At 51.4% G+C, this 12,062-nt stretch overlaps 1 protein-coding gene across 1 annotated transcript in view; it reads left to right on the forward strand.

Annotated features, from left to right (window-relative positions):
- Positions 1–12,062, forward strand: part of CUX2 (cut like homeobox 2) — a gene marked incomplete at its 3' end in the record, with an annotated part of 260,276 nt that overhangs the window by 216,286 nt on the left and 31,928 nt on the right. Inside the window, exons 5-8 of the mRNA XM_082667961.1 lie at positions 4,562–4,696; positions 7,780–7,903; positions 10,175–10,254; positions 11,152–11,218. Coding sequence (XP_082524087.1) covers positions 4,562–4,696; positions 7,780–7,903; positions 10,175–10,254; positions 11,152–11,218 — 406 coding nt within the window. The remainder of the gene's footprint in view (positions 1–4,561; positions 4,697–7,779; positions 7,904–10,174; positions 10,255–11,151; positions 11,219–12,062) is intronic.

Below are 12,062 nucleotides of genomic sequence, written 5' to 3' on the forward strand. Positions count from 1 at the left end.
CTTGCTCGGTCATTGGCTGGGAGCAGGCCTGGGGAAACCTGACCTCCAAACCAACACTGCAGTGTATCTGAAGGTGCAGCGCCTGGAGACTGTCACCAGCTCCTCGCAGGACGTTCTTTCTTGAAGGGAGAGCTGGGTGGCACATCCCACACTGCCACAAGTCATAAGAATAAGGGTAATGCTCACTTAGACTCTGTTAGGTGCCAGGCACTGTCGCAGGGGCTCAGCGTGCTCATGGAGTCCCTGCACAGCCCTCTACAGTAGGTCCTGTTGTTATCCCTGTTTTACTGAGGAGGAAACTGAGGCTCAGGTGACCTAAGTGACTTTCCCTAAAGTTGTCACAGCCAGGATTTGACCATCAGCCTCCCAACCTGTCCCTCTCCCCCTTTATCTGAGAGTGGCTTTGGGAATTTGGAGGATTCACAATGTTCAAACCTCAAGTGTCAAGTTCAGCTATGAAGGCGTTTAATAATCACCCTCCCTGAGCATCCCAGCGCCAAGGAATAGGCCCAGGGCCAAAAGCACTCACTTTGGCAGGACCACGCCCCTATCTGGTGATAACCAATGTTGATTGAGTGTGTGCCTCAGGGATACTTGTGATAGAAATTTGGAGCCCAGAAAAGTCTGATGCTTTGTCCAAGGTCACACAGCAAGCCTGTGGCAAGGCCAAGAACAGCGCCCTCATTCTCGTGCTTCTGGCCTAGTAATCCCCCATGCCCTGCCTCAAGGCAGCTTAGCCCACTACAAAGAGTCACCAGGCACTCTGGGTTCAAATCCCACCCCTGCCACTTCTGAGCTCGGCGACCTTGGGCACATGGAATCTCCTCTCTGGGCCTTCATTTCCTTGCCTGGAAAATGGAAATAGCAGCATCTACCTTATTGGGCCTCACCTTGGGGAAGTGATTTCACTCCCCCATGCCTCAGTTTGCCCATCTATAGAATGGGAACACAACACCCCTACTAACAGTGTTGTGGTGAAGACTGTATGAATTCTAATCAATTTAAAGTGCTCCGGCTGCTAGGATTTGGCCACAGCCTGACGTCGGCTGAGTCATCTGAACCTTCCCCAACTTCCTGTCTCAAATTGAGGATCGAGGAGGAAGCACAGTGTGGGAAGAAGAGGCCGAGGCCCAAGGCCCCATCTTGGCCCTATCACCAACTCACTGGCAGACTTCAGGGAAGTCACGGGACCCCATTTTTCCCCAACTGTGCACTGGGGTAGGGGTGTTGGACACTTGACAAATTGTCCCTCCTCAGTGTGACTTTCTAAGCTGGAGCCTTTGAGTCCCTGAGTGGAGCTCAACGCAGGATTACTGGATTCTGAGTCTCCCAGGCACTGATGAGAGTATATGAGGCCTTACCCTGTCCTGAGTCTCCATGGAGTTTTGCCATGTAGACCGCAGCTCCTAGAACGTCACGGGACGGTGTGCTGCCCCCTCTCAGGGTAGTAACAGCAGCCAACACTTATCAAGCCCTACTGTGCACCCAGCACTGTGCAAATCTCTATACACATTCTCTCATTCAGTCCTTGCAGCCCCATTTTACAGATAAGAAAATGGAGGCTTGGAGAGGTTAACTGTCCAAAGGTCACATGGCCAGTTTAGAGCTGGAGCTGACACCAGCAGTCCTTAAATCATGCTGCCTCTCTCAGTAATCTTTTTCAGTCTTCCCAGTAGTAACTTCTGAGAAGTAGAAAATGTAATATTTTCTGACTTTTTAAGTGGGGAAACTGAGTCTTGAGACCAGCACTGGACTTCATGTTCTGAGAGTTTAACCACTATGTTCTACCCTGTACTGGCAAATGAAGGCAAAGAGAGCCTTGGAACCCGCTGACCCCGTACTGAGTGTCCACTCGTCACCCACCTCCTCCAGTCTGTCGAGGAGGCCACCTGCGGTCAGCTTCCCCTGGACAAAGAGCCCGAGGCAGCAAGGGGACCGCAGTGCCTCCGCGCACAACGAACATCAATTTCTGATCCCTGGGAATGGGGTGAATGACTTCCTTTTTCACCGGAGCGTCATCTTTTGGCTTGGACAGGCTCCTAGCCAGCCGGCCCCTGAGCCATGAGCTGGATCTTTCCCTCCTCCCTGGAACCAGAGCTGAGCCCTCTGCAGCCCTCAGCTGCAGGCTCCCGTGTTTATCTAACCTCCCTGACCCCGGCAAGCGCTTGTCGCCTTTTTCTTCCTTTCTCAAAAACCAGGACACAATAGGAAGCGTTTCCCTTAACTTATTAAAAAATCCAGACTTGTAAATTAATTTGTCCGTGTTGTACAAAGGCAGTGCAGATGGACTCATTAGCATGCACACAACAAATAATTATAGATGAATTTTTAGCTGGCCTGCCTAATGCGCTTGCTGGGTTAATTATGTCAATGTATAATTACATCAGCCCGGGGAGACATAATGGCATACCCTGCTGAGCAGCCCCTGCCTAATGACGGGGCATGGGGGAGTGCTGACAGAGGAAAGCCAGCAGCAGCGTTCCTGTGCACCTGCTTACCTCGACACAAACACCCATTGTCTGAGCCTCCCACCACCTAAACAAACAGGCAGGAGAAGAGGGATAAAATGCAGAGGTGGCCTTGTTCCAGCCGGACCTGAAGGTCCCCGAGTATAGGCTCTGCCCCGTTTCTTCCATCAGAAGATATTTATTGGGTTGGACTGTGGGTCAGGCTTCATTCACCCCACAAGGGGTCCAGCGGAGGATCAAGAACAGATGCAGTCCCAGCCCTGCCTTGTTGTGGAGTTTGCAGTCCAGCGGGTATTAATTAGGTGCACTTGCAAATCAATGAAAATTGGAAGTACAGTGAGTGCTGTGAAGGAAAGGTGCAGGCAGCTGGGAGAGCTCATACTAGAAGACCGACTGGTCAAGGAAGGCTTCCTGGAAGAATTGGCATTTGAGTTGCTAAGATGAGTAAGCATTAACTAGCTGAGAGGGATAGGGGAGGGCAGGGTGTTCCTGGCAGAGGCTCCCTCCCGTACAAAGTCTCTGGGGTGCGTTTGAGGGACTGAGAGAAGAAGGTCAGTGTGGCTTGCACTCAGAAGGGCAGGAATAATAGTGAGGGCTTCCATTTGTCCTGAGCTGACCAAGTGCCAGGCACCGTATTGAGCACTTTACATGAATCTTCATCACAGGCTCACGAGGTCGGTACTTTTATCGTGAGGCACAGAGAGGTAGCGCCATTTACCAAGGTCACACAGCAATCCTAAGAAGCAAGTATAGATTAGACCAGGACCAGGGACATCTGACTCCAGGGTCCACACCAGCAGAGAGCAATGGCCAAGCAAATGCTGGTGGGAGATCCCAAAGGAGGGACCAGGAAGAGAGAGGGCTCTGGGGCATTAGAAAAAATGTGGACCAGACCAGCCCCCTTGGTCTGAAGCGAGGAGGCCCTGGCTTTCTTGGGACCCCATGAACACCTACCTACCTGCAGCTACTGGGGTCGAAATATCCACACCACTGAGACAGGAAGTCTTTGTGGCATCAGAGAAAGAGACCCAGACTTGAGTCTCTCCTCCGCTCTTCAGCAAGTCACCTGGCTTCTCTGAGCAGTTTCCTCATATGTGAAAACAAGTTAGATCCAGGCCAGCCTCCAGGGGATGCTGGCTGCATCGTGGGAACCTATTCCCAGGGACTGGCTTTGTAACATGGAAGATGCTACACCAAACCTCCTGCCCCAGGTGGGGAGTTGCTGGAAGAAGAGATGTTGGATTCTAGATCTGAAGGAAGAGGAAGTGCTTGCTAGGTGACAGGGTGGGAGGGGGGACAGAATTGCAGGTGGAAGGACCTGGAGTCCTCAATTTAGCTATTGGGAAATACGGAGACATCTTATATCCAGGTGTATATCTCGCCCCCAGAAAAACTATTATTTAATCGGCCACGAGTGTCACAAATGATGGTGTGTTGGCCCAGATCCATTGAAAAGCACCCCAAGGGTTATATGTGCAAAGATGCTATTACGGAACCTCGGGTGAAGAAAATAGGGAGGGAGCTAGGAGAGGTGGGGAACTGGGTGAAAGCATCCAGACCACATTATAGCCTAAGGAAGGAAGCACTGGGGAAGGCCACGGGCCGGTCCTCAGCCCTCAGAGCAGTTTTGTGTCCCCCAGAAGCAGGTCTACCTCTATCCTTGCTGCCTGCAGGCCTTGTCTGGGAAGTCCCATGAGAAGGCTAGGTTTGAACTGATGGATTTCAGAGTGTGCCTGCTAGGGTCTTTGCTAAGTGATGTTCCCTGTGGTCGGTGGTGTGCAGGACACAATCTCATGGCCACCACAGATGGTATATAGAATCAGGAAAATGAAGTTATTATGATAATTATTATTCCCAGCTGGGCAGGACAGCCACACCCATGGGGATGGCACCTGCTCTCCAGAGCAGGTGCCTGGAGATCTGCTCCCTCATAAAGCAGAAAGTCCACGTTGCTCCCCTAAGCCACCAGAGCGATTCCAGATGGCTCCTATGGATGGTTCTTCCCACCCAAGCTCCCTGGCCCTGTGGCCTCAGCCGGGGCACCCCCTGGCCCCCAGGGCTCCCACCACCCCTGTCCTCCTCTCTCTGTGCAGACCCCGTGCCTGTGTTTGAGGCTTCACGCAGCCCAGACGACAGACTGCAGTCCCCCAGCTTCGACCCCAACGGGCAGCCGCGGCGAGAGCTCCACAGTTCGTGGAAGAGACACCCTGAGCTCCTCGGCCCCAAAGGTACTGATAAGGTTTTCACAGGATGTCCATAATAAACAAGTGGGCTGTGGATCTTTGGCAGCCAAGCTCGGCCACCCTTGTGGGGGAAGGAGGGCAGGGAACTCAACTCTATCATAATTTTAGATATGGGATGGGTTAAGGTGCACTTCTGCTGAGACAGACCAACCCCAAATCTCAGAGGCTTAATATATTTGAAGGGAGGGGAAGTTGCAGGGGACACTCCACGCGGTCATTCAGGGACCCAGGCTGTGGTAGTCCTGTCATCATCAATTCTCGACATCCAGAGTCACAGTGAATGTTGACACCCAGCCAACAGGCAGAGAAAGAATGTGGAGGATCACACTGAGGTTGTGGGAGTGGCGCACATCACTTTGGCCACATCCCTGCTGCAAAGGAGGCTGGAAAATGTAGTCTGGCTGTGTGCCCAGGAGGAGAGGGAAATAGGATGTAGTGAACACAGCACTGTCTCAGCCCCAAATGAGACAAGTTAAGAAACTAGCAAAGCTAAAAATAATAGTGTTTGGGTGTACATATGTTGTGATAAAAATGTTTGAAAGCAAGAGAATGGTGAACAAAATTCAGCATGGTGGTTACCTTTGGAAGGTGAGGTAGGAGGTTACCATAGGGAGGAGCAAATAGCAGGTGAAAGCCATTGGTAACCGTCCAAGTTTTGGATGTTCATTGACCTGCAGGCACTGTCGTAGGCACTGGGGACACAGCCAGGAACAAAACAGACAAAAATCTCTGCTCTCATCATGGTGACCTTCTAGAGGGAGGGACTGAGTGTCAATAAATGTTAGTAAAATATATAGTATGTCAGTTGGTGAGAAAGACTTTGGGGAAAAAATTGAGCAGAGAATTGGGGGAGTCAGGTGAAGGGATTCTTGTTTAATGAACGAATGAGTAGGATTTACCTCAGAGGTCAGCAAGCTTTTTCTGAAAAGGGCCAGAAAGCAATTATCGCAGGTATTGCAGGTCATGTAGTTTCTGTCACAACTACTTAACTCTGGGTGAAAGCAGCCATAGATAGTATGTAAATGAGTAGGCATGGCTTTGTTTCAATAATACTTTATTGACAAAACAGGTAGTGGGCCAGATTTGGCACGTAGTGAAGATAAAATGGGCTGAGGCCTGTCAAATGAAAGCATGACACAAAGTCTCTTCTCAGGAAACAAGCACTCTCTCACAGTCCCCCATTTCACAACCTCCTCCCTTCCCCCTCCCCACATTACATAGAGAGCACCTGACGTAAGCCTGGCCCTAGGCAGGGTCTTCTGGGGAAGATTTACAGTGACTAAAATAACAGCACTTTGCCAACTCTGGTCCTGCACCTGGAATACGATTCCAACCACACTGCCAAGCCAGGACTTGGCAGTTCTTCAGCCCCTGCTCATATGTACACACCTCTGTGAAGCCTCTGAGGTTCCCCAGCAAAATTGTCACTCCTTCCTCTGAGGTCCCTCTGAGGTTCAAACTTCCTTCTGTAAGAATAATAGTAGGTGTGGAAATTGCCTCTTGAGAGCATTTGCTCTGTGCAGTGTGCCTTTCACACAGCATCTCACTGTCTCCTGGCATCAATCTTCTGAGGTGTCATTGGCCTCATTTTACAGATGAGGAAACTGAGTCACAGAAGCTGCAGGTGGCCAAGTGGGGAATCAGAACAGAAGTTTTTGACCTTGGTCCTGGGCTGTGTTTCTCCTTGAGGACACTTGTTATTCTGCATCATGATGGTCAAAACTTGCCTTTTTGTTCACTGTTGTGGCCTAGGCACCTGGAACGTACCCAGTACGTGTGTGCACGTGTGTGTGTGCGTGCATGTGTGTATTATAAGCTGACTGCTGTACTAGCCTCTAGAGTAGAGGGGCTCACTCTACAAACCGCCCACCTCTACACTCACCCTCCTGTGCCAGGATCACAGTAGAAACTTAAAAACTAGGACAGGATTTAACTGAGTCACTTGGACCCAAGGTTGGGAGAACAAATTTTGGAACTCTTGAGCCACTCACCCTCAATGGCTGGCCCCTGAGCAACTCTCTCTCCATAAGTTCGGTGCCAAAGGCACACACTGATCCCCAAATGAACTGCCACAGGGCCTGTAAAGATGGACCTGACGTGGGCCCTGCCCCAGGGCACCTGCAGGTAAGGGGCGATGACTGAGCATCTGAACGTGTGCCATCAATTTTGGGGAAGGGAAAACAGTGTGGTGGCTCCTCAGTAAGTTAAATCTGGAGTTACCCTGTGACCCAACCATTCCATTCCTAGGGACATACCCTAAAGAATTGAAAACAGGTGCTCAAACAAAACTTGTACACAAATGTTTATAGCAGCACTGTTCACAGTAGCCAAATCGTGGGAATAATCCAAATGTCCATTAATGGATGAAAGGGAAAAAACAAAATATGGCATAACCACGAAATGGAATATTATTCGGCCATAAAAAAGAATGAAGTACTGACACATGGTCCAACCTTGATGAACCTCAAAAACATGCTAAGTGAAAGAATCAAGTCACAAAAGGATAGGTGTTATGATTCCAGTGCTGAGATATCCAAAATACACAAATCCGTAGCGACAGAAAATAGAACAGGGGTTGCCGGGGGCTAGGGAAGGGAGTGGGGAGTGACTGCTTAATGGGGACAGGTTTCCTTTTGGGGTGATGCCAGTGTTCTGGAATTACTGATAATGGTTGCACAGTATTTTGACTATACTACGTATCACTAAATTGTGCACCTTAAAATGGTTAAAATGGTGAATTTTATGTTATGTATATTTTACCATGATTTTTCTTAATCATACAGAAGGCCAAGGAGGCAGGAACAGGTCTGAGAGGGCAAAGGAAGCCTCTGGGTGTGCTGTCTGAGGCCGGCACGATGGAGTTTGACTTTCTTGTGCAGGCACTCGCCAAGGCTCAACCCAGCTGATCGCAGTGACAACAGGTCCTGACAGCTGCGCTCTCTCCAACGCTGAGTTTGGGAAATTGATTCTTCTCCCAGCACTGTTGATCGATCTGGTTTGCAGAAAGCAGCTCTGGCTGTCACGCCACTCTCAGCAATGGGCAGTTTTCCCTCTTTTTCTCCCTCCAGAACAGAGAGAGGGGACGTCGCCGGCTGCGCCCACGCTGACTGAGGGGAGCCGCCTCCCAGGCATTCCCAGCAAAGCCCTCCTGACAGAAACTTTGCTGCAGAGAAATGAGGCAGAGAAACAAAAGTGAGTGGGGGAAGGACAGGCAGGCTCCCGCTGCTCCACCTGTCTGGGAGGGGGGACCTGGAAAGTCACCCCTGCCCAGGACCCTTTGGGAATCCAGATGCAGGTTGGAGATGGAGATGCAGGTCTGGGTTCAAGCCACACGTCAGCAGCTCAGTGGCCAGCCCTGGGCAGGTCACATCACCTCACTGAGCCTCAGTTTCCCCATCTAGAAAATGGGGCTAATGGTGGTATATTAGCCAGGGTCCCCCAGAGGAACAACCAGTAGAATTTTTTTTTTAATTAAGAGTTGTATTTTGGGACTTCCCTGGTGGTCCAGTGGTTAAGATTCCACGCTCCCAATGCAGGGAACCTAGGTTCAATCTCTGGTCAGGGAACTAGATCCCACATGCCACAACTAAGAGCCCACGTGCCGCAGCAAAGACCCAACATAGCCAAATAAATAAATATTAAAAAAAAAAAAAGAGTTGTATTTCAAGGACTTAACTCACACTATTGAGGCTGGCCAGTCTGAATTGGTCGAGCCGGCCAGCAGGCTGGAAACTGTCAGGTGGGCGTAAGTGCTGCCATCTTGAGGCAGAATTTCTTCTTCCTCAGTTTTGTTCTTAAGACCTTCAACTGACTGAATGAAGCCCACCTGTGTTATTGCGAATATTTTTCCTTTAGTTAACATCAACTGATTGTAGATGTTAACCCCATCTACAGAATGCCTTCACAGCAGTACATGTATTAGTGTATGACTGAATAACTGGGTACTATAGCCCAGCCAAATGGACGTATTAACACCGACTGTCACAGGCAGTGTCAACTCCTAGTTTGCCATAAGAATGAAATGAAATGACACCTGTACATGCTTAACTCAGTGCTCACAGGGAGAAGCACATGTCAGTAAACATTTCCCTTTACGATTGGTGCAGTGGTGATAAAATATGCATTCTTAGGGCCTTTCTAGGACAATTTTATGATGATTGTTACATTTATCCTTTCTGTCATTCACTTATTTTTTCATTCCACATATTTATGCAGCCACCTACTGTGTGCCAGCCACTGTTCTAGGGAACAGCAGTGAACAAAATGGACAAAACTCTCTGCCCTCCTGGAGTTTACTTTCTAGTGAGGAAAACACAAACAAAAACGATAAATAATTGGTGTGCTACAGGATAAGCATTGTGACGACAGATAAAGCAGAAGAGGAAGAGGATAAGATGGGGGCTGAAGTTTTTGGGTTTTTTATTTTTTAAATTTATTTATTTTATTTATTTTTGGCTGCGTTGGGTCTTTGTTGCTGCGCGCAGGCTTTCTCTAGTTGCGGAGAGCGGGGGCTACTCTTTGTTGCGGTGCGGGGCTTCTCTTGTTGCGGAACACGGGCTCTAGGCGTGCAGGCTTCAGTAGTTGTGGCACACAGCCTCAGCAGTTGTGGCACACAGGCTTAGTTGCTCCGCAGCATGTGGGATCTTCCCGGACCAGGGCTCGAACCCATGTACCCTGCATTGGCAGGAGGATTCTTAACCACTGCGCCACCAGGGAAGTCCCCGGGGGCTGAAGTTTTAAATAGAGTGTTGGAGGAGGCCTCACTGAGAAGGTGAGCAAAGCCGTAAGGAGGTGAGGGAGCCTTGCAGGTATATAGGGACAGAGGGAACAATCAGTGCAAAGGCCCTGAGGTAGGAACGTGCCTGATGTGTGAGGGGAGTGTGGCTGGAATGGAGTGAGCGAGGGGGAGGGGGCAGGATAAGATCAAGGTAAACAGGGCTCCTTCCCTAGAGTCACTGAGCCAGCCAAGGTAAGGCTCAGGCTTTGCATAAACCCTCCCCCAGCATAGCTAGGGGTCCTCCTTCTCTGCTGGGATGCTTGCATCACACCCAAGTTAGACCACAGTGGGCTGGGGGGGCTTCCCAAACTCCTGCCACAGAAAAGGGAAAAAAAGTGCCTCTCAAGGGGACAATAATAGTTACCAGTGATACTGAGGGAACTCTGGGTGCTGGGCACCACATTGAACGTGCTTCACAACACTCTCTGAGGCAGACTCCATCAGAAACCCATTTTATACATGAGGAAATTGAGGCCCAGAGAGGCAAGGTCACTGGCTGCTACAGAACCTTAACTGGGCACCAGCTCTAATGGAGGCCACACAGTCAGCAAAACAGCAGGGCAGCCAAGTGCCTGAGTGTCATGTTTAAGGACTCATTAAAAAGACGGAGGTGCAGATTTTACAGGGAGTGGGAGTGGGGACAGGAAGCCAGGATGGGCCGGTCCACACGCCAGGTCTTTTCACAGGGGCCTTCAGGAAGTACAGGCCTTCACTTTGGCAGCCAGACTGGGGGAAGCCGAGGAGAAGATCAAGGTCCTACATTCAGGTGTGTATCTGGCACATGTCCCCTGCCCTCGTGCAGCGCCCCAGCCAGTCAGACCAGGAGGCCCAGGGGGAGTGGGAGGGGGCAGCGACACTGAACACAGGGTCAGGGGTTCTAGAATCAGGACGGCAAGAAAGGAGTTTGGGAAGGGAGAGGAAAGACCTACATTACCCAGCAGGGATCAGAGCCCCAGTCCCGGGGGTCGTACTACTGTGGAGAGAGGGTTTGAGATAGAATTCAATCCGGGGTGGCAAATGCAGTGCCTACAGGAGCCGGGCATGCAGCCAAGCTGGCTGGATTAGGATATGCAATAGGGAAGGGTGGGGTGTGGGTCAAACTGGAGAACCCAGGCTGATCTAAAGAGGTGGCCACTGCTGAGCCCCAGCCAGGCACTGCCCAGTATAGCCAGTCCCTTCCATTTTGCTAGAGAAATCAGAAATCTGGAACTTTATGAGAAATCCCTCATTTGTTGTAATATACATGTATCTGTCGACTTCGTTGCCCCTCCCGTCCCCTCACTTCCAGGGCTGGGCCTCAGGGTGGGTGAGCTCATGCACGGACGACCCCACCCAGGCCCTGGAGTGACCTTAAAGGTGTTAGGGGGCTCATACGCCAGGTCCTGGGACAGACTGCCCCCTCCACTTACCTGGGTCCCCTGAGCTTCATAGACTCATAGAGAATCATGTCATCTGCCCTCCCCATCCTGGCTATGCCACAGCCCTCCCTCCAGCTAGAAGCCCTTCTAGGGGCAGGAAACTCGCTGCTTGTCACCAGTTCTGAGAGAAAAATCTTTCCTCACTACTCCAAGCTTCATTCTGCCTTCCGGGCCCCAGAGAGGGGGAGCAGGTTCCACTTCCCTGGGGGTGGAGGGCCTTACTCCGGCACTTTAATTTTTCCCAGCGTTGAAGGCCACGCAGACAGAGCTGCTGGAGCTGCGGCGGAAATACGATGAGGAGGCGGCATCCAAGTAAGTGAATGCCATGCTGAGGTGTGCCTCCTGCCTCTGACCTTCCCAGACACGCCTCCTCTCTCTGACCTTCACAGACACGCCTCCTCCCTCTGACCTTCCGAGACACGCCTCCTCCCTCTGACCTTCCCAGACACGCCTCCTCCCTTTGACCTTCCGAGACACGCCTCCTCCCTCTGACCCTCCCAGACACGCCTCATCCCTCTGACCTTCCCAGACGCGCCTTCTCCCTCTGACCTTCCCAGCCACGCCTCCTCCCTCTGACCCTCCCAGCCACGCCTCCTCCCTCTGACCTTCCCAGACACACCTCCTCCCTCTGACCCTCCCAGCCACGCCTCCTCCCTGTGACCCCCCCCACCACACACAGACGCCTCCTCCCTCTGACCTTCCCAGACACGCCTCCTACCTCTGACCTTCCCAGACACACCTCCTCCCTCTGACCTTCACAGACAAGCCTCCTACCTCTGACCTTCCGAGACATGCCTCCTCCCTCTGACCTTCCCAGACACGCCTCCTCCCTCTGACCCTCCCAGACACGCCTCCTCCCTCTGACCCTCCCAGACACGCCTTCTCCCTCTGACCTTCCCAGACACGCCTGCTCCCTCTGACCTTCCCAGACACGCCTGCTCCCTCTGACCTTCCCAGACACGCCTCCTCCCTCTGACCCTCCCAGACACGCCTCCTCCCTCTGACCCTCCCTGACACGCCTCCTCCCTCTGACCCTCCCTGACACGCCTCCTGCCTCTCACACTCTAGACATGCCTCCTCTTTCTGATATTCTCCCTCGGATTCTACCTGAGACACCCATTTAATTAAGTACTCTCTGCTCCACACTCGCATAGGC

The sequence above is a fragment of the Grampus griseus genome, assembly GCF_964374135.1.
Source record: "Grampus griseus genome assembly, chromosome: 12".
NCBI classification, from domain to species: domain Eukaryota; kingdom Metazoa; phylum Chordata; class Mammalia; order Artiodactyla; family Delphinidae; genus Grampus; species Grampus griseus.